Raw genomic sequence first — 21102 nt, 5'->3', positions numbered from 1 at the left:
TTGGAATCTGGGAGAAAATCTATATGAAGAAAATACAGTGTCAATCAGACAATAGCTAAACTCATCAAATATCCTGAATGTTGCCTACAAACAAAGCTGTAAATGAAAAGGGGAATCTCTCCAGTGACAGCACTGGGTTTTTAATGAATAGATATCACAATAAAGAGATTTACCCAGGCAAGAGGAAATGTAAATGTGTATCGGGGAAAATAAGTGCATTGGGTTTGAATGGTTGTGATTTACAGTAATGAGCACTGTGCATTAAACTTTAATTTACTCTGCTAATGTCAGAGAAAGGGAAATAAAATCTGGAGAAGCTTCAAAGTGCCAGCTAATAGTGGAAGTCTAGCCTTCAGCCTATCAATTAACGCATGGCATGGTAGTTCAGCAGACAATGCATTTATCAATTTACACATTATCATTCTCGTTTTCCATTGACTGGAAACAACCGTCAAAAAAGCATCAGAAGAATGCCAGTTATGAGGATACGTTGTTGATAAATTACAGATCAGCTCCCAGACAAAAGACTTCCATTTCAGTGTGTGTGTGTGTGTGTGTGTGTGTGTGTGTGTGTGTGTGTGTGTGTGTGTGTGTGTGTGTGTCAGTTTCTCCACCCTTTGTGGCAACACCCAGACCCTGAAAGAGTTACCCTGAAGTTCATCAGCCGATCGGCTGGGTGCCCAGAATATTTCTATTGCCAGGATGATCTTGAGGAGTCTGATAGAATGAAGTGGAACAGATGTGAGCAGAGCACTTGGGCAGCATCCTCCCCACTCATTGTTACGCTGGCACTGTTCCCTCTTTGTCTTAGCACTGCTAAGCACTGGATAATACCATTTCACGCCATCTGCCCCAAAGCTTCATTAAAGATACATGAATGGGCTATCTTATGAGGAACAGGTGCTATTGTTAGTCCCAGAAGACTCTGCACTGAGGATCGGACTCTGAATACTTGAGGAAGAGCATCTGTAGTGATCAGTCAGACAGATAGTTGGCTGGGGCTGCTCCCTCTGCCAGCACACGCACCAACAGAGGTTTCCAGGGGTGAGAGAGGCCTCTCAACCGCCTTGCAACATGTATCATCAATTCAGATGACCTGATGAAGTCTGTACCAGTCCAGAGTGCAATCTGTTTCGCTCTCAACGATGTGCTGGCATAATGAGAAATGGCACTAACTCAGTTTTAATTAGATTTAACACTGTGAACAAGATTTAAAATAAATAGAATAAAAAGAACATCTCTGAAATATCTGTGAATATAATAAAAAATGACTGAAAATAAAGTGTGTAAAACCAGCTTGAGTATACAGTGAGATTCATTCTAACTGAATCAATGTCATTAGTGGAAGCGTTGACATCAGCACTACAGTGTTGTAATGGCTTACAGAAGCAGCTAATCCTGGGGTCAGCCAGTGCAGAGAGCAGAGCCAGCCAAAGGCCTGGGATTGACCATGGTCAGATTACCATTAGACACACTCAGAGTAAGAGACAGGGCAGACATGAGAGAGAGCACTGCTCTTCTCTCCTATCACACACAAACACACACACACACACACAAACAAACACACACAGAGACAGACAGACAGACAGACAGACAGACAGACAGACAGACAGACAGACAGACAGACAGACAGACAGACAGACAGACAGACAGACAGACAGACAGACAGACAGACAGACAGACAGACAGACAGACAGACAGACAGACAGACAGACAGACAGACAGACACACACACACACACACACACACACACACACACACACACACACACACAGACAGATACACACACACACAGAGAGAGAGACATACAGAGACATACACACACTGACAAACATGCGCATGCAAACAAACACATACAGGTGCAAATGGAGATGTACAAGCCATTACTGTGCTCAATAGGGCCCCTGTCAGCACCTATGCTCCTCACTGTCTGTAGCCGTCTATAAACAGGGCCCAGGAGACACCCTGCAGCACTACCGACCCAGCCCAGCAGGCCCCCCCGCACCCCCAAACACTAGGACAGTCTGATCCTCACCAAGCGTCACTGGGATGCTGTCCTCTTCTCCTTTTTAAAGGAGGAGGGGAGTTGTTTTAACATGTCCAAATTCCCTCAATGTTGACAAGATGAGATAGAAGACAGAAAAGGAAAGAACATTTTTTTTCTCACTGTGTTTTAAAAGTGTGGAGCTGCTGAGAAGCACAGTGGGAGTCTCAGGTGAAATGTCTAAGCGGTAGCTGACTGACACCCTCCGACATGCTACCCAGATGTGTTCGGAGGAATATCAGACCTGTATGTGAGGTTTCATCTTTATTCATTTGATTTAAAGACAGTCACCCAGAGTATATCAGTCTAATAACATGATTTGTGCAGTGTTACATTATAAAGCTAAATAGACAATTAGGCAATTCACTAACAGGGAATCTAAATGTGCTTATTAAGCCTACACTATTTCTGCCAGCCGTTCTGCCACAACTCCAGCGATCCCACTTTTCACATTTTACCTGAGAAGTTAGAAAATAAATTGGGCTGATATAAATTGACCCAGAGAGGACTGGCTCCAGCTGTTAGTGTAAGTGCTGATAGTTGACACAGCGTTCCCCCCTACTCTCTACTGAGTCACACACCAAACGCCTGCGAGTGGAAAGCACCTTAGGAGCTCCATTTGAAGGTAAAGTGATATACAGGAAGCTGGCAGCCCTGGCTTCATCCCCACAGAAAGCACTGTAACACTGACACCAGACGGCCATGTGAACTCAACACCCAGCCTGCTACTGTGCTGCTGCTGCTGCTGCGGAGAGAGAGAGAGAGAGAGAGAGAGAGGAGAGAGAGAGAGGAGAGAGAGAGAGAGAGAGAGAGAGAGAGAGAGAGAGAGAGAGAGAGAGAGAGAGAGAGAGAGAGAGAGAGAGAGCTGGGCGAGTGCTTTCTGGAGCCCAACCAGGAGGAAAATTACTGAATGGAACCACTCATGGGCTCTAGAGTCTGTGCATTACTTTGTTCTAGAGAGGTCAATTCATAAAACAATCCCAGGGATCCCCAAGCACACATTACTCCCACATCACAGGTCATTTATCAGTTAACCGCACTCCTCCAGTGTGAACACACTACAGCTTTACGCACTAATCCAACACAGGCTCTGACACGCACAGAGGCACGGGCACACACACATAGGCACATACACACTCACAAAGACACAATGTGACAACACAAAAGGGTGCGCACACACGCACACACACCCACCCACACACACAGTCCAGTGTAGTTGTGTTATCAGAGTCCCAGACATTGTGCTCTGTTTGGTGGCTGTTTGGTGTGTGATGGTAATCAGGCCAGTGGATCGATAGCGCTGAGCCAGACTTTGATCCCTCAGCCTTGTGGCTAGCTGGTATTAAGGCCAGGTCTCCAACTCCCTCCCCTCCACCTCCCTCCCCTCCACCCGCCTCCCCTCCACTTCCCTCCCCTCCACCTCCCTCCCCTCCACCTCCCTCCCCTCCACCTGCCTCCCCTCCACCTGCCTCCCCTCCACCTCCCTCCCCTCCACCTGCCTCCCCTCCACCTCCCTCCCCTCCACCTGCCTCCCAGACTAGAGAACATTGTTCCCTCTGAAATGTGAGCCCAATCTACTACAGAGGTCCAGGTCAGCAACAAAAGGTCCTTGTCCTGGACATGACTGTGACCCGTCTACCCCCTCCCTCGGACCCTTAGACCTCACATTTAGCCTGCAGGTAAAAGATTAACATCGGCTGCCAAAAGACACGTCATTCTCTATTCTGCTGGAGAGGTGTCTGAGCAAGAGCCTGACTAATAATATGTGTACGCTACGCCGCTGCTCTTTGACAACAGGGACTGTCTGGAGGGTAGGGGAGGGTAGGGGAGGGGGGTAGTGTCCACTCTCCCTCCAGTCTATCTGCAGCAGAGAGCAGGGTAAGGTGCAGAGGAATCCGACACTGGGGTGAGGTCGGGCCGTCTGGGGAATAACCAATAGATGACTTCTTGTTCCACTAATTCCTTACACAGTAAAACAAGCTCTCTTGGAATGGAGCCATTCCAATATGTCTATATTAAGTCTGCTGCTGTTAAAAAGCAGGGCAGACAGCACCCTCCAGCCCAGCCCCCTCCCTCCAGCCCAGCCCCCTCCCTCCCCCTGACTTCCCCTGGTTCCAGGCTGGCTCAAGAACTCTGCACTGACTGGAGGCTGCTGTACTCTACTGTACTGTATGCCACACTGCCACACTGGAAACCATTCATACAGTATGTCAGTACACTAAAGGTTATACCTAAACAATTATAGGACATTTAGAAGTGTGATGTTTAGGTTATGATAGAAAAAGTAATATGAGACTTTCCAATCATAATGCTGAAGATAAGAATATAATATGATGCAACATACCAGTATGTTGGTGAATGTTACTGATGTTCAGTAAATTGGTTAAAGCATTAACATGTTAAGAGTACAAAGCAGAAGAATTAAGCTACTCCCCTGAGAATAGACGTGATCAATGAAGATTCAACAGAAATTGTGTACTTAATGCAAATTCTTGAGTCTCAAATACCTTCAATGTAATTTAAGTTCGTAAATATTTAAAGTAATTCGATTTGTATTGAATATAAAATATCAAAGATAGGCCATGGGGTTGAAATGTTATGTAGGGTACAAAAGCTGCTTTCATGATACTCTCTCTCTCGCACACAGAGACACACACGTACACACCCTCACTATCCCCTCTCCCAAATAAATGTCCTACTATTCCAGAACCACATTCTTACATTACCACCACGTCTACAATGTTACATTTCCAGAAAACACGACATCTGTGTGGATGTTTTTTGTTAGGCACACAATGAAATAGAAGGGAAAAAAATCATATTCTGGCATGGTCTGGTCATGAAATTCAAAAAGGTTTGCAGTAAACTGGCCAAACCCATGGGGACTCCTTCAAACAGCATGGGTAATGACAGGAAAGATGCAAACAGACATAAACAAACCCACAAGTGAGTCTGGGCCTGGCATCATTATCCTGCGTATACATCCCGCCTCTATGGGATTGGGAATAAGCAGAATGCCTCTGACCCTCACTGCAGGGGGGCGGGTGGAGTTGTAAAAGAGGTCGGACACGGCCTAGTCAGAGAGCCCACCATAACCGTGGTGAACAGGCTGGGAGGATGTGAGGAATAGAAGGATATGAACATTTGAAGCGTAGGAGAAAATGTGAAATACTATTGGCATATGCCTGTGAAATCCTCCAATCCCTCAACATACTGTTAGGAGAGGCCAGTCTCTGGGGGGCAGGAAAACACATGCTCTCCACATAGCATTTTATATTGAATTATTTCTCTTCTGATACTTTCATGTGTTAATCATCCCTTGTAAAAATATACTTCTGATGTACAGTAATTTTTCTGATATTTTCTCATATAATTCGGTTTATTTAAAACCAACATATGATTAATATTTTTATTTTAAACATCTACTGTTTCTGTGAAGATAAAAGAACACAAAACAATTCTAACAAGCTCACCATTGTGGAGACTGGGTGGGAGACTGAGCGGGAGTCTGGAGTGCGTTAATAAGAGACTGCAGTGTGTCTGGTGGTGGGACAGAGAGCTGGCTGGCCTCTGGGCTGGAGGCTGGTCATGAGGGGGCTGGAGGAGCAGGGGAGGACTTCCCCTTCTTCCTGTCCTCTCCTCTGCTCCCTCCGCTCCACTCTGCACATAGACTGAGCCTGTCTTCACAATTGCCTCCCAGCTGCTGGGGCTTGGGAAAACAACAGAGTGGGCTCTGTTGTCCGGCAGAAAGCACGATTCTTACGAGGGACCACTTTATTACGGCACATGAGTGTGCCGAGACTTTAAAACACGCTCAAATGTCATGTGCACACCAAGTGACGGGCAAGAATATTTCTGGAGAAAAAAATACCTAAAAAACAAAACAATTCTGTGTCTGAATAACGGTGCAGGACAGAACGGGCCATTCATTGTGTTCCATAGGGAATGCTTGGACTCTCCTCCACCCAAAAACAAAAAGGGTATTTTTTTGCTGCCGCTGCCATGGGCTGAATGCTTTGCTTTGCCACCCCGGCCCTAAGAAAACACGGACTCCCTTTCTCCCTGCCGGCTGGCCGCACACACTAGATCCTATTAATGCAGCCCTCTCCCTGTGAGTGTGCCCACTGTGGAGGCCGAGGGCTGCGCAGAGCCAACGCAAAGACAAAACAGTTTGCTCAACATTAGCAGGGAAAACACTGGCCGAGCGGAGAGGGAGAGGAAACTAAGTCAACTTCACACTGGAGGATGTGTTCTCCGTCAACTGATATTTTCCTTTGGAGCACGGGGTACAATGAGGGCCAAGTATAAGGCGACTGGCCACCTTCATCCAGGAAAGGATTATGGGGAGCAATAGAGTTGTAAACAGGTGCTTTATAATGATATTCAGAGGTCATAGAGTACGGCTTTATGTATCATAGCTACGGTTGGCCTCGTTTCACTATCAATAATGATCTGTAAAGTGCTCCTGTTAGGGTTGTGAAGTTTATTTAGCAGTACTGTCTTATCACAGAGCTCACTAGGTTCCCTAATGCCTGGTGAGATGCACTACAGCTCCAGTGATCTGCTCTCTTGTGTTGATTTCTGTTATCACTAGCATTGAGCTACTAAGAGAGGCTGCTGGGTCCTGGCATAAATGACTAAATCCCAGCACTTGTTTGGAATCCCCTCAGGTGACTAATTTAAGGCAGACACTCAGGTGTGACTTTACACATTACAACTGTTCATGTGACAGCCCTTGTCAAGATTCAGGCAGTTCATTAACGCAGCCTAAACGGGCGAGGTGTGGGAACACAAAGACGCTGCGCTGCCCTGCTGATAACTACAAGACCGCTAGGAGATGTTGTGTCATTAACATTAATAATGGAGGCGTGTTTATGTACATGCTTACATCACCAACAAAGACATGTGCGTTCCTAGCATATGTTCCCCACACAAATGTGCCTTCGTGTGCCAGGCAGGCACCCTCTATGAACCCATCACATCGTGTAAGTACTGGGGATGTGTATCTTTCAACGTTTACACTCTCTCCAGTTTGCCATTCATAAGCTAGGGCTCAGTGTCAGAGGAAATGGTGCCTAATGCAATAATAAGGCCATTCAATATCCCCACTCTCTGTGTGTACCTTAACCCTGACCTAACGAAGAAAAGGAAGCCGGAAGAGTCTTTCAGCGGCAAGGCAGATGTACGTCGACAAAACCTACAGACCGAATCGTCCCAGATAGCCTGCACTGTTTATATTCATAATGTCTGAATTTGTTTTAACAGGCCAGCGACATTACTGGTCTAGCTGTTCGTCCACTTAGCTTAATTTCCAAACCATCACAGCCATTGCTGAGGTTGTATCTATTAAGCCCTTTTTGTGCATCATTAAGTTTTAACAGGGGTGCGATAGCTTTATTGTTCAAATTGCACACGACTTTATTTAACGTCAGCGTTTCTTCTGCTTCCTGACAACAAGTCACATTTCATAACTAATTAAATTGATCCCTCCCCCCGCCCAACACAGGCCGCTAAATGGAATTATTTGCATTCAAGTGTCAATATATTAAATCACAGGGGCTAATGAGTTGGGTCAACGCTTTCTTTTATCTTTAGTCTTGCATGTGCACATCTTCATCAGCTAACAGTCTCCTTTAACTGGTGGGCGAGCATGTTATGTAGGGCTGGATCTATAGCGTTATCTCCCTCCCTGGGCTCAAGCCAAGCTGATATGATGAGACCGTTAGGGCCCCAGAATAATCCTACTACTGCCAGCCTAGCTAACACCGTATGGAAACACGCTATCACTCCCTGCTCTATTATTCTCTTGCTATAATGCTAGCAGTTGGTCTGGCTGGGCTAATTGGGGAACTTACACATTCCCTTTAACAATGTCTATTTTGATGCGTTTTGCCAATGCATTAACAAGAATCTCTTAGAAGATCATTTGCGCCCTGGAAAACAACAGAAACATCTGAGAGGCATAAATTAGGAGCCATTATCGTTGTTCAATTAGCAGCCACCCTTGCGTTTATCTAAAGTTCATTTTAAATTATTCCCCATTATATGGTAGCAGTGTGCTTTGTTCTCACTAAAATGTTAACCAAATAAAATGTTGGGTGCAATTACCGTTCATTGGATTACAAGGGCAAAGCGTATTGTGTGTAGACTACAGAACAGTACAGGCTCCCGAGTGGCGCAGCGGTCTAAGACACTGCCTCTCAGTGCAAGAGGTATCATTACAGACCCTGGTTCGATCCCGGACTGTATCACAACTGGCTGTGATCGCAAGTCCCATATGGCGACGCACAATTGGCCCAGTATCGCCTGGGTTAGGGGAGGGTTTGGCTGGGGTAGGTCATCATTGTAAATAAGAATTTGTTCTTAACTGACTTGCCTAGTTAAATAAAACATAAAATAAAAATACAGTGAGGCAGTAAATTGGGGGAATTACTGTATTGGCTTGTGTCACATGATCTTTAGATGGGTGTGACGTGCAAGGTACCCTATTACAATGACTGTAAATAAAGAAAACCGAACAGGAGCCAGAGTGACCTTTAAAGACTATGGCACCGGGCAGAAATGGACCACTTGGGCTGGGGGTGGATATCTACAAACTGTAGTCAATGACTCCCACTCTTGCATTTGCCCTGATAATCTCCTGTATGTTCCACTATAGGTTAGAATGCTACGAGTCATGTTCTCATGTTCTTCATGTTCCACACAGGACACTGCTGCAGTAGGACTGAAGCGGTTCACCTGCACACTGACTAGCATAGCAGCAGTAGCACCTTACAGACAGACAGACAGACAGACAGACAGACAGACAGACAGACAGACAGACAGACAGACAGTCACGACTTCTACCGAAGTCGATGCCCCTCCTTGTTCGGGTGGTGCTCGGCGGTCGACGTCACCGGTCTTCTAGCCATCATTGATCCATTTTTCATTTTCCATTGGTTTTGTCTTGTCTCCTTCACACCTGGTTCCAATCCCATTAATTACATGCTGTGTACTTAACCCTCTGTTTCCCCTCATGTCCTTGTCGGAGATTGTTTGTGGTTATGTGTTCGTGATTTTGTATAGGTGTGCGACGGGTATGTTTACCCATGTTTATTTTTATGTACGTTGGTTTTTTGGAGTTTGTTTTATAATAATTAAACTACTCCAGTTACACCAAGTTGGTTTCTCCTGCGCCTGACTTCCCTGCCACCTACACACACGACAATGACACAGACAGACAGACAGACAGACAGACAGACAGACAGACAGACAGACAGACAGACAGACAGACAGACAGACAGACAGAGAGACAGACAGACAGACAGACAGACAGACAGACAGACAGACAGACAGACAGACAGACAGACAGACAGAGGCCTCTCTCTGTGGCCATATAGAGGGGAGAGAGATTGTTGCCTTCATTCAAAAACCAATGTGTGTGTGACACAAAGGGCTCTGTGTTTAATTAGGAGGTCCCTATTGCCTGGGCAGACAGGACCCGCTTTCAGAGAGTTTCCCCTGTGAATTCTATCAGCGCTTTGCAACACTGGGACATGGAGCTGCATCCTGAAAATCTCTAAAAAAGGCTGCTATTCTTTCTAATGTGTTTTTGTTGGATTTCAAAAACAGACTCAGAGAGACAGCAAAAGACTGGTAGGTTAATAAAAGCAATAGATGTATTCAGGAATTTGTGGAGTAGTCTGTTCATCAATGATAATGGTGAAGAAGAAAAAAATTATTAAATTACAGCTCAATGAGTATTTGCATGTAATGGAATGAATTCTACCTTGAGACAGACACACGTGTGTAACTTCAACTGTATGCCAATTTGAGCCTTTAAACGCATATACTGTCAAAAATGGTTTGATTGTGTAAAGGAACCTTTTGTGCCAACCAGGGAATTTTTTGAAAGTTCCCTAGTCATACCCCCAAAATATATATCAAGTGAGAAAGGAAGCTGCTACTGATTAACCCTTTATTGGGGCCCTGGCCTGGCTAGCCCCTGGGCCCTGGACCCCTGGGCCTGTCATGCTTCTTCAAGCTCTACTGCTGTTAAATGACCACAGCAGAGGGAGGGAGGCCGACTCTACGGCCCTGGGGATACTGTGCTGCACATATGAGAGGAATCAGGCCCTCACTAGCTCTTGAGCAGGGCCATATGTCTGTATGTCTGTCTGTCTGTCAGCCAGCCAGGCCCCTGAAAGTAGAGCTCCTCCTCAGCCTCTCTCTACACCTTCTCTATGTTAACACTCAACTATAACACACTGATAAACACACAAACCCATAGGATACACACACAAATACAAGTACGGACATATAAACATATAAAGGCACCCACACACATGTACACAAGTTCTACAGTATGTGTGAGTTGTTGTGTTGTGGTGTTGCTGTGCTTTATAGGAGTGTGTCTGCCTGGCAGGCTAGGATGTGGAGGTGGTTAGCTAGCCCTTGTGTAATTAAATAGTATCTTTAATCTGGGAACTGTCTGCAGCTATTATCATTTAACCCTTGGAAGTCCCCTGCTGTTCCTCCACACCATTTAAAACCACATGTGAGGAAACCTTTTCCACTTTGAAGTGAGGGCTGACAACAAGGCACTGGTCTTTTCTCTTTTAACTAAGGCAATGGAACTTCTTTAAAGCCAAACAACAAGTACCAGCACACTCTGTGCTCTTGGTAGATGCTATGGGGGGCAAAATATTATGTTTGTATTAAATTATAGTTAATTTGTATATTTTTGTAGTAACATAAATAAATGTAATATTTCAATAACCTTAAGTCCAAAATAGCTCCAAATAGAACACAGATCTAAGAACAATAATTCTCTATATAAAGTGAATCTACAATAGGCATCATTCCCAGCCAGAGGGATAAACAGAGATGAATAAAGTGTAGAGTGACTCAAAATGAGTGGATCAGTGGACGGTATAAGTCCTGGGAGGGGTGTGGATGTAGCCACCCTGTGCCGGCTGGAGGGCTTGGTGGAGGGAGAGGGGGTTGGGAGATTGGGGGAGAGGGGGTTGGGAGATTGGGGGAGAGGGGGTTGGGTGATTGGGGGAGAGGGGGTTGGGAGATTGGGGGAGAGGGGGTTGGGTGAGAGGGGGTTGGGAGATTGGGGGAGAGGGGGTTGGGAGATTGGGGGAGAGGGGGTTGGGTGAGAGGGGGTTGGGAGATTGGGGGAGAGGGGGTTGGGAGATTGGGGGAGAGGGGGTTGGGAGATTGGGGGAGAGGGGGTTGGGAAGTGGAGGAGTAGAGGTTGACAGCGGAAGACAGTCACGTGGAGGTCCTTCACAGGAGCTGGAGGAGGAAAAGCAGCTCTGAGCTAGATAAGTAGAACCAGACCTGGCCAATGACGAGAGTGTTTAAGGCTGCTGGATTAAAAGAGTGAACCAACAATGGTCTCCATAGAAAACCCATATCAGTGGGATCTTTATCACTGCTAAACATACGGTGCAACAATGCCAGCTCAGAGTTATAATTATAAACATCGGTAATAAAGTATGGATTGTTACTGTGTTATTGTGAATGTGAGGACAGACAGACACATTGTAATTGACCTAACAGGGTTTTTCTGATTAAAAGCATCCCCCCCATTTCATCTGGGAAGCTCCGTTCTTCAACCTGCACCGTGTGAAGATAAAGTTCAGCCTTTTAGGGAATATTTATTATCTTGCGTGTGTGTGTGTGTGTGTCACTTCGTCTCACACCGTACCAGCCCCATCTTTCAGGAATGCATGGACCGTTGCCATCCCCATGCACAGGAGATACACGGCAGTTCAGTAGCCTCGTGAGAGAGCAGGAATTTCCACCTGGCCTGGATCTGTGTGAGAGCTCTGAGGGCAGAGGGGCTGGATGATTGGGGGCTGTTGGGGATGGGGGCTTTGTGGGGATGGGGCCTGGGGGATGGAGGGCTGGGGCATGGGCAAGGACAGCTAACTGTTACTGTAGCCAGAGAGCTGCACTCCATCACAGCACGGCAAGACAGCCCCCCCCCCCCCCCCAAACCTCTCTGACCCCCACCTGTCATCACAACCTCCCAGTCAGTTGGCCCCTGTGGGCAGGGAGCAGACCTTCAAACAATCACTACCCCCAATAGACTGACCTAGAGGTCCTCTGAGTCTGGAGTTGCCACTGGGTTGGATCAAATACAGCCATTAGAGAAACTAATAAAAATTCCTCCAATCCATGGCGATTTTCTCTATGTAAAAATATCCTCTTCACAGAAACATGTGTTCGGCCAACAACAGCAGTCACCACCATTTTATTAAGTCATTTCATAGACTGCTACCCATGCTGCTAACATATGGCTGTGCTGCCATTCACTCCTATATAATTACAGAAAGCCATATGAAAGACTCAGCCTGGGCTCTGACGTTAAAATAAAACCAGATTTGTTGCTATTGGGGAAGAATAAAAAGTGGGTGTGATTGTCAAGGAGACAGCCCCTAATAGTCCAATCGAGTGCCGGTCGATGTGGCTGATTGATGCAGAGGCTAAACAAACAGGCAGAACAGAGCTCTGCTTAGCGTCTATTTCTGCCTTTCTGTCTCCTTAACTCACTGGCTTTCCATGGCCGCATTCACACAGCTTTGATGACTGTTATGTAAGAAACACATGCTCTGTTATGGATCAGATTTACTTCAACATTTTCCTTTTAATTGTCACAAGCCTCTAGTTGATTCCCTAATGGTGTTTATCAAGTTTAATACTTGATTCACATAACAGTAATCCTCTCCCCGAGCGGAATTTAACAATAACAAGGGACAGCCAGAGGAACAAAAAATGAGTTAAAAAAAAAAACACAGAGCCTTGAGCTTTAAACTTTTGATAAGCCCCTAATACCGTAATCAAAACATCTGCTATCTTAAAACAAGTGACATTGTAATCCCGAAGGACAAAGACTCAATCTCTCTCCCTCCTCTAAGTAGAACTAGATGAAAAGAGAGAGAAGGCCATTCAAAAGGAGACTCGATTACATTGGACCGTGCCTCGTTCCAGACCGCTCTGCCTGTTTCTGCACACCCCTCCCTAACTCCCTCCCTCCCTCCCTCAAAGAAAACCCCTGAAAGTGCATGGCATGCCAGGGAGGGTGTCCAGTTACGGTCCTGGTGGTTTTATTTGGACTCCTCCGGTCCGGTTTACAGCCCCCACTGATGTGATCAGTTACATCATCAATACAGCACCAGAATCTGAAGCGCTTTCCCCCTGGAGCCAAACTACAAGCACTTTGATGGTGAGGAGGAGGATCTCTAGTAAAGTCCACTGTTCTCCATACTAACAGCAGGGTAACCCAATCCCCCAGTGCTGTTTTACCACTGCTAAAAGTCTGCAACATGCAGGCTGGAAGCTTGTTTAGAGTACTAATTCACTCAAAGCTGTTGTATATTAAGAGGACGGGGGCATTTTTAAGAGCAGAAAACAGAGTGCCGCCGAGGTGCCTCGCTACCTCGCCCCGGCCTGCCTCATCCCTCCCTACATCCCTTTGGTTGGCCATCTTTACGAGCAGCCAGACCAGCCCCACAGAGGACAGAGTAAAACTGGGTCACGAGGGGAGAAAATGTAATGAAGTAAGTATTAAAGGACTTGTGGTAGGATAAACAAAATGTCTAACATGATCAAACTGATTTGAAGTTGTTGTGAGAGTAATCTATGCTTGATAAGGGCCTGGTGAGGGTTGTAAACAAGCAGATAGACTGAGGGGAGTGCAGCAGATGGTGTAAATATGTGTCTCTTTTGTTTAATTGTAGATATAGTGGTGTTTCATCAGGACAGATCACAGGGACAGAGTCTGGGGAAGGCTGCCTTGGCTGGAGACACAGATCTTTACATCTAGGGGCCTCTCTATCTGTTTGAAATAGATCCATACACTTTCAGTACCTCCCCAAGTGTGGTGGAAGAGATATAACACCCTCGTCCCTGAACTGCTCATCAGGGGGAATTTCCAGGTAGTACATTAGTCTTTAACTACAGCATGAAAGAGTGGAGTGTGGACCTGTCAAAGTATGATGTGTTGTGGTGATGTGTGAGTGAGCCCAGGAGTAAAGAGTCCTTATTAAGGGGGCTTGGTCCCAGGGCATAGGGTGCTCTATTCTAGAGTGTATGCTAGTGAGGGTACTGTGCTAGAGAGCAGAGTGAGTTCCTCTTTAGTGGAGTGATGGGGAGTCATTTCTCACAAACACTGTGGACAGTGACAGCAGCACCAGAGAGGCCAGCTCTCTGGCCTCTCCAGCAGAAGCAGACATTGACAGTGGGGCCTTTCTCTTGGGAAGTGCACTTGAAAGGGGGATTTTTATGGCCCAGCACTAAATCCTGCTTTTGTGCTTAAAGCCGTGTAAATCCAAGGGGTTTGCTTTGCTGCTTTGCCTCCACACATCACAGGGACTGTGGACTGGGGAGAGCCCTGGAGGAGTGGAGAGGGAAGGGGGTGAAGAGGGGATCTATAGCCCACTCCACCATTCAACTGGGACCCTTACAAAGTACGCCTACTACAGGAGGAACAGATTTTCAGCAAGGGAAAACATGTTTACTTCAAAGTATGGAACTGATAATGAAGCCATTTGTGATAGTGAATTGAAGCTCGCATCTGCTACAAGACCATGGTGCTTGCCTACGGAGCTGTGAGGGGAACGGCACCTCCGTACCTTCAGGCTCTGATCAGTCCCTACACCCAAAGAAGGGCACTGCGTTCATCCACCTCTGGCCTGCTGGCCCCCCTACCTCTGAGGAAGCACAGTTCCCGCTCAGCCCAGTCAAAACTGTTCGCTGCTCTGGCACCCCAATGGTGGAACAAGCTCCCTCACGACGCCAGGACAGCGGCGTCAATCACCACCTTCCGGAGACACCTGAAACCCCACCTCTTTAAGGAATACCTGGGATAGGATTAAGTAATCCTTCTAACCCCCCCCCCCTTCCCCCCCAAAAAATATATAGATGTACTATTGTAAAGTGGTTGTTCCATTGGATATCATAAGGTGAATGCACCAATTTGTAAGTCGCTCTGGATAAGAGCGTCTGCTAAATGACGTAAATGTAATGTAAATGTAAATGTAAAGAGAGAGAGAGAGAGAGCGAGAGAGAGAGAGAGAGGGGAGAGAGAAAGAGAAAGAGAGAGAGAGAGAGAGAGAGAGAGAGAGAGAGAGAGAGAGAGAGAGAGAGAAAGAGAAAGAGAAAGAGAAAGAGAAAGAGAGAGAGGGGGTGTGTGTTGGTAGTGGGTGTGTGATGGTAGTGGGTGTGTGTTGGTAGTGGGTGTGTGTTGGTAGTGAGTGTGTGTTGGTAGTGGGTGTGTGTTGGTAGTGAGTGTGTGCTGGTAGTGAGTGTGTGTTGGTAGTGAGTGTGTGTTGGTAGTGAGTGTGTGTAGTAGTAGTGAGTGTGTGTTGGTAGTGAGTGTGTGTAGTAGTAGTGAGTGTGTGTTGGTAGTGAGTGTGTGTTGGTAGTGAGTGTGTTGGTAGTGAGTGTGTGTTGGTAGTGGGTGTATGTTGGTAGTGAGTGTGTGTTGGTAGTGGGTGTGTGTTGGTAGTGAGTGTGTGTTGGTAGTGAGTGTATGTTGGTAGTGAGTGTGTTGGTAGTGAGTGTGTGTTGGTAGTGAGTGTGTGTTGGTAGTAGGTGTATGTTGGTAGTGAGTGTGTGTTGGTAGTGGGTGTGTGTTGGTAGTGAGTGTGTGTTGGTAGTGGGTGTGTGTTGGTAGTGAGTGTGTGTTGGTAGTGGGTGTGTGTTGGTAGTGGGTGTGTGTTGGTAGTGAGTGTGTGTTGGTAGTGAGTGTGTGTTGGTAGTGAGTGTGTGTTGGTAGTGAGTGTGTGTTGGTAGTGAGTGTGTGTTGGTAGTAGGTGTGTGTTGGTAGTGAGTGTGTGTTGGTAGTGAGTGTGTGTTGGTAGTGAGTGTGTGTTGGTAGTGAGTGTGTGTTGGTAGTGAGTGTGTGTTGGTAGTGAGTGTGTGTTGGTAGTGAGTGTGTGTTGGTAGTGAGTGTGTGTTGGTAGTGAGTGTGTGTTGGTAGTGGGTGTGTGTTGGTAGTGAGTGTGTGTTGGTAGTGAGTGTGTGTTGGTAGTGAGTGTGTGTTGGTAGTGAGTGTGTGTTGGTAGTGAGTGTGTGTTGGTAGTAGGTGTGTGTTGGTAGTGAGTGTGTGTTGGTAGTGAGTGTGTGTTGGTAGTGAGTGTGTAGTAGTAGTGAGTGTGTGTTGGTAGTGAGTGTGTGTTGGTAGTGAGTGTGTGTTGGTAGTGAGTGTGTAGTAGTAGTGAGTGTGTGTTGGTAGTGAGTGTGTGTAGTAGTAGTGAGTGTGTGTTGGTCGTGAGTGTGTGTTGGTAGTGAGTGTGTGTTGGTAGTGAGTGTGTGTTGGTAGTGAGTGTGTAGTAGTAGTGAGTGTGTGTTGGTAGTGAGTGTGTGTTGGTAGTGGGTGTGTGTTGGTAGTGAGTGTGTGTTGGTAGTGGGTGTATGTTGGTAGTGAGTGTGTGTTGGTAGTGAGTGTGTGTTGGTAGTGAGTGTGTGTTGGTAGTGAGTGTGTGTTGGTAGTGGGTGTGTGTTGGTAGTGGGTGTATGTTGGTAGTGAGTGTGTGTTGGTAGTGAGTGTGTGTTGGTAGTGGGTGTGTGTTGGTAGTGGGTGTGTGTTGGTAGTGAGTGTGTGTTGGTAGTGAGTGTGTGTTGGTAGTGAGTGTGTGTTGGTAGTGAGTGTGTAGTAGTAGTGAGTGTGTGTTGGTAGTGAGTGTGTGTTGGTAGTGAGTATGTGCTGGTAGTGAGTGTGTGTTGGTAGTGAGTGTGTGTTGGTAGTGAGTGTGTGTTGGTAGTGAGTGTGTAGTAGTAGTGAGTGTGTGTTGGTAGTGAGTGTGTGTTGGTAGTGAGTGTGTGTTGGTAGTGGGTGTGTGCTGGTAGTGAGTGTGTGTTGGTAGTGAGTGTGTGTTGGTAGTGAGTGTGTGTTGGTAGTGGGTGTGTGCTGGTAGTGAGTGTGTGTTGGTAGTGGGTGTGTGTTGGTAGTGAGTGTGTGTTGGTAGTGAGTGTGTGTTGGTAGTAGGTGTGTGTTGGTAGTGAGTGTGTGTTGGTAGTGAGTGTGTGTTGGTAGTGGGTGTGTGCTGGTAGTGAGTGTGTGTTGGTAGTGGGTGTGTGTTGGTAGTGAGTGTGTGTTGGTAGTGAGTGTGTGTTGGTAGTGAGTGTGTGTTGGTAGTGAGTGTGTGTTGGTAGTGAGTGTGTGTTGGTAGTGGGTGTGTGTTGGTAGTGAGTGTGTGTTGGTAGTGAGTGTGTGTAGTAGTAGTGGGTGTGTGTTGGTAGTGAGTGTGTGTTGGTAGTGAGTGTGTGTTGGTAGTGAGTGTGTGTTGGTAGTGAGTGTGTGTTGGTAGTGAGTGTGTGTTGGTAGTGAGTGTGTGTAGTAGTAGTGGGTGTGTGTTGGTAGTGGGTGTGTGTTGGTAGTGAGTGTGTGTTGGTAGTGAGTGTGTGTTGGTAGTGGCTGTGTGTTGGTAGTGGGTGTGTGTTGGTAGTGGGTGTGTGTTGTAGTGAGTGTGTGTTGGTAGTGAGTGTGTGTTGGTAGTGAGTGTGTGTTGGTAGCGAGTGTGTGTTGGTAGTGAGTGTGTGTTGGTAGTGAGTGTGTGTTGGTAGTGAGTGTGTGTTGGTAGTGAGTGTGTGTTGGTAGTGAGTGTGTGTTGGTAGTGAGTGTGTGTTGGTAGTGGGTGTGTGTTGGTAGTGAGTGTGTGTTGGTAGTGAGTGTGTGTTGGTAGTGAGTGTGTGTTGGTAGTGGGTGTGTGTTGGTAGTGGGTGTGTGTTGGTAGTGAGTGTGTAGTAGTAGTGAGTGTGTGTTGGTAGTGAGTGTGTGTTGGTAGTGAGTGTGTGTTGGTAGTGAGTGTGTAGTAGTAGTGAGTGTGTGTTGGTAGTGAGTGTGTGTAGTAGTAGTGAGTGTGTGTTGGTCGTGAGTGTGTGTTGGTAGTGAGTGTGTGTTGGTAGTGAGTGTGTGTTGGTAGTGAGTGTGTAGTAGTAGTGAGTGTGTGTTGGTAGTGAGTGTGTGTAGTAGTAGTGAGTGTGTGTTGGTAGTGAGTGTGTGTAGTAGTAGTGAGTGTGTGTTGGTAGTGAGTGTGTGTTGGTAGTGAGTGTGTGTTGGTAGTGAGTGTGTTGGTAGTGAGTGTGTGTTGTAGTGAGTGTGTGATGGTAGTGAGTGTGTGTTGGTAGTGAGTGTGTGTTGGTAGTGAGTGTGTGTTGGTAGTGACTGTGTGTTGGTAGTGAGTGTGTAGTAGTAGTGAGTGTGTGTTGGTAGTGAGTGTGTTGGTAGTGAGTGTGTGTTGGTAGTGAGTGTGTGTTGGTAGTGAGTGTGTGTTGGTAGTGAGTGTGTGTTGGTAGTGGGTGTGTGTTGGTAGTGAGTGTTTGTTGGTAGTGAGTGTGTGTTGGTAGTGAGTGTGTGTTGGTAGTGGGTGTGTGTTGGTAGTGAGTGTGTGTTGGTAGTGAGTGTGTGTTGGTAGTGAGTGTGTGTTGGTAGTGGGTGTGTGTTGGTAGTGGGTGTGTGCTGGTAGTGAGTGTGTGTTGGTAGTGAGTGTGTGTTGGTAGTGGGTGTGTGTTGGTAGTGGGTGTGTGCTGGTAGTGAGTGTGTGTTGGTAGTGAGTGTGTGTTGGTAGTGGGTGTGTGCTGGTAGTGAGTGTGTGTTGGTAGTGAGTGTGTAGTAGTAGCAGGATAAGTAATAGGTGGGTCATAGGAGAAGACTGCTCCTGGCACCAGACCCACCCTACAGTAAAGCCTTGGACTTCCTCAGACGGCTGGGCTGGGGCAACGGCCTTGACTACAACCAGCCACTGACCGACCACCCTACCCAGAGTAGCCAGCCTGTCTGTATCCAACACTCAGCATGGGTGGTCCATAACCTGACCACACTGTACTGTACCACCTCACCAACACACATGCCCAACACTCCCCACATATACAACCCACATACTGGCACTCTCTCTCCTCTCCTCTCCTCCTGCTACCTCTCATGCTGTTTTCTTTCTTTCTTTCAGCAAATATGCCATGTTTATTTATGGTGCCCTCGTTCCATTTTTCTTGGTCTGTGTCTCGTGTGAATACTCTCGCCCCCTCCTCCCCCGTTTACATGTTTTTCTCCATTTTCCATAATTACTTAGGGGAGAAAAGAACACAATCCACTTTGGAGAGAAAATGCATGGCAATGACCACCACCATACACACTGACATTACTCCAATAAAACCTTCATTTTCAATCTGAGCATAAAACGAGCTATTCTATGTGCACCTTTATAAATATTTTACTCTTGTTCAAGTAAATTAACAAACATTTAAAGGACTAAAACTGAATACTATATTAAACAAATTTCTTCTTCCGTCAAAAACAGTATCTCCTTTAGCCACCACATTGATGTGAACAACGTTTTTCCCCTCACTAACAATATGCTGTGAACAGTAGCCTGTCTAAAGGCCTGCCACGTCGCTCAACTGGGATGGTATCATTTCAAAGGCAGCATTTACCAGCCTCTTTCATGTCCCCACCTCCACCCTCCAGGCACTTCTCTCTCTACCAGCAGCAGCATGCTTCATTAGGTGTCGTTACTTTCTCTTCTCTCCATCTTTGCTAATTAGGATGTGATAATTATTCCCCTCCATCTTTACCCCTCCCAATTACCGATGGCCAATTATCATGTAATGTGAATGACGACTGTAAGACAGAGTGACAGAAGAATGAAGCGAAAGAGAAAGAAGAAAGGAGACAGAGAGAAAGATAAAGGAAGACAGTGAAGTACCAGTGCTAAGCTGTACCAGTGTAATGTCTGTCAGACAGAAACCCATAGAAACCCATGAGATTTGACATGTGGCCTGTGGTGGGGTGTGGCTGGGGAAGGAAAGGCCAGTGAGAGAGTGGAAGGGTGAGGGGAACACATGAACCAGCCACTGACCTGAATCTGCTGCTGCAGGATATTGATTTTGTGCTGCTGCTGCAGAAGCTGCTGCTGTTGTCTGGCAATCTGTAGATAAACACCAGTGAAGAAGAGTCACTACAGTCAGAAACATGTTCCTCTCATCTCAGAGTACAGTAAATGCTTATACCACTCAGCCAGGCTGGGGACCGACTATTAACTGACACTAAGGAAAACATGACACTGTAACTGCAGGACAGTATTTGCAAACAAGAAGTCATGGTGATCTGAGCCCCATTACAACATATCACCACCTGCCTAAAGACATGACAAGTCAACAATGGCCTTCAGCATTAGGCATAGTATAGCAGAGCTGTAGATGATGTGGCCTTGCTGGCCTAGCTTGTTTTCTGGCTATGTGATTGGCTAGGAGGGCTGTGATGGACAGTCTGAGATGGGGAAGCAGAGACGGAGATTGATGTGTTTACAATGGTGGTAACTGGTGTAGGCTGAGCTGGACCGGGGCCGGGCTGGGTAGGAGTGTTCTGTCAGACTCCTCTCCTCTGAGTAGCACGGCATCTGCCCGCGAGCAGCCCCCCATCTATCCCAGCAGCCTCTCTGTCTAACTACATGCTCGCTTCATTGAGCATGACAACCTAGTTTTAAGTGTCATTTAATTTTCATTTTCAAATATAATTACAAAGTGTTCACTGTAAGATATCACTCGTCTGCAAATGTGTCAGGATGAATTTGTGCTGGCTTCTTCACGAGTGTCAACAGTTAATTACTGTGTCGTGTCTGGATGGCTAAACGACATTCTAACTCTGGGCAGGTTCTCCTCTTCTCCCTCCACTCTATCCTACCCTTTTCTTCTTCATTGGGGGATAGACAGATCTGCTCTCTCTCATACATGATGGCAAAACATGCAAATATCCTAAATCACTATATAGTTTATTAATATCAACATAGCATACCATGGAACACCCTTCTTCATAATACTGTGATTTCACATATGGAAGAAAACAAAAAAAAACAAATTTAGTTTATAGTAAAAGATGATTGAACAATAGCATGATTGAAGGGTATACAGTACTGTACATAACATCCCAGGTGATTGACCGTTACAGTTATTAGCACATGCAGGACTGAAAGCTGTAGGGAGAAGGCTAACTGTAATTGTAGGCTATAGTCCAGGCTGGTAATTTACTCCTGGCCATTAGGAGGCTTGGTGATAATAAACCCGTC

General features: G+C 46.3%; 1 protein-coding gene across 17 annotated transcripts in view; it reads right to left on the bottom strand.

Moving 5' to 3' along the window:
* The window catches only part of LOC106587529 (SRY-box transcription factor 6), a 194768-nt gene that overhangs the window by 55455 nt on the left and 118211 nt on the right, over positions 1 to 21102 (bottom strand). For 11 of the 17 annotated variants that reach the window (XM_045689258.2, XM_045689256.2, XM_045689255.2 and 8 more), the window contains 2 exons: positions 20832 to 20855; positions 19897 to 19965 (listed from right to left, as the gene is read on the bottom strand). In XM_045689258.2, coding sequence (XP_045545214.1) covers positions 19897 to 19965; positions 20832 to 20855 — 93 coding nt within the window. The remainder of the gene's footprint in view (positions 1 to 19896; positions 19966 to 20831; positions 20856 to 21102) is intronic. The other 6 variants (XM_045689252.2, XM_082957836.1, XM_045689253.2 and 3 more) reach the window with 1 other exon arrangement.

Source organism: Salmo salar, chromosome 11 (assembly GCF_965601325.2).
Source record: "Salmo salar chromosome 11, fSalSal1, whole genome shotgun sequence".
NCBI lineage: Eukaryota > Metazoa > Chordata > Actinopteri > Salmoniformes > Salmonidae > Salmo > Salmo salar.
This window is presented reverse-complemented; position numbering and strand designations above follow the sequence as displayed.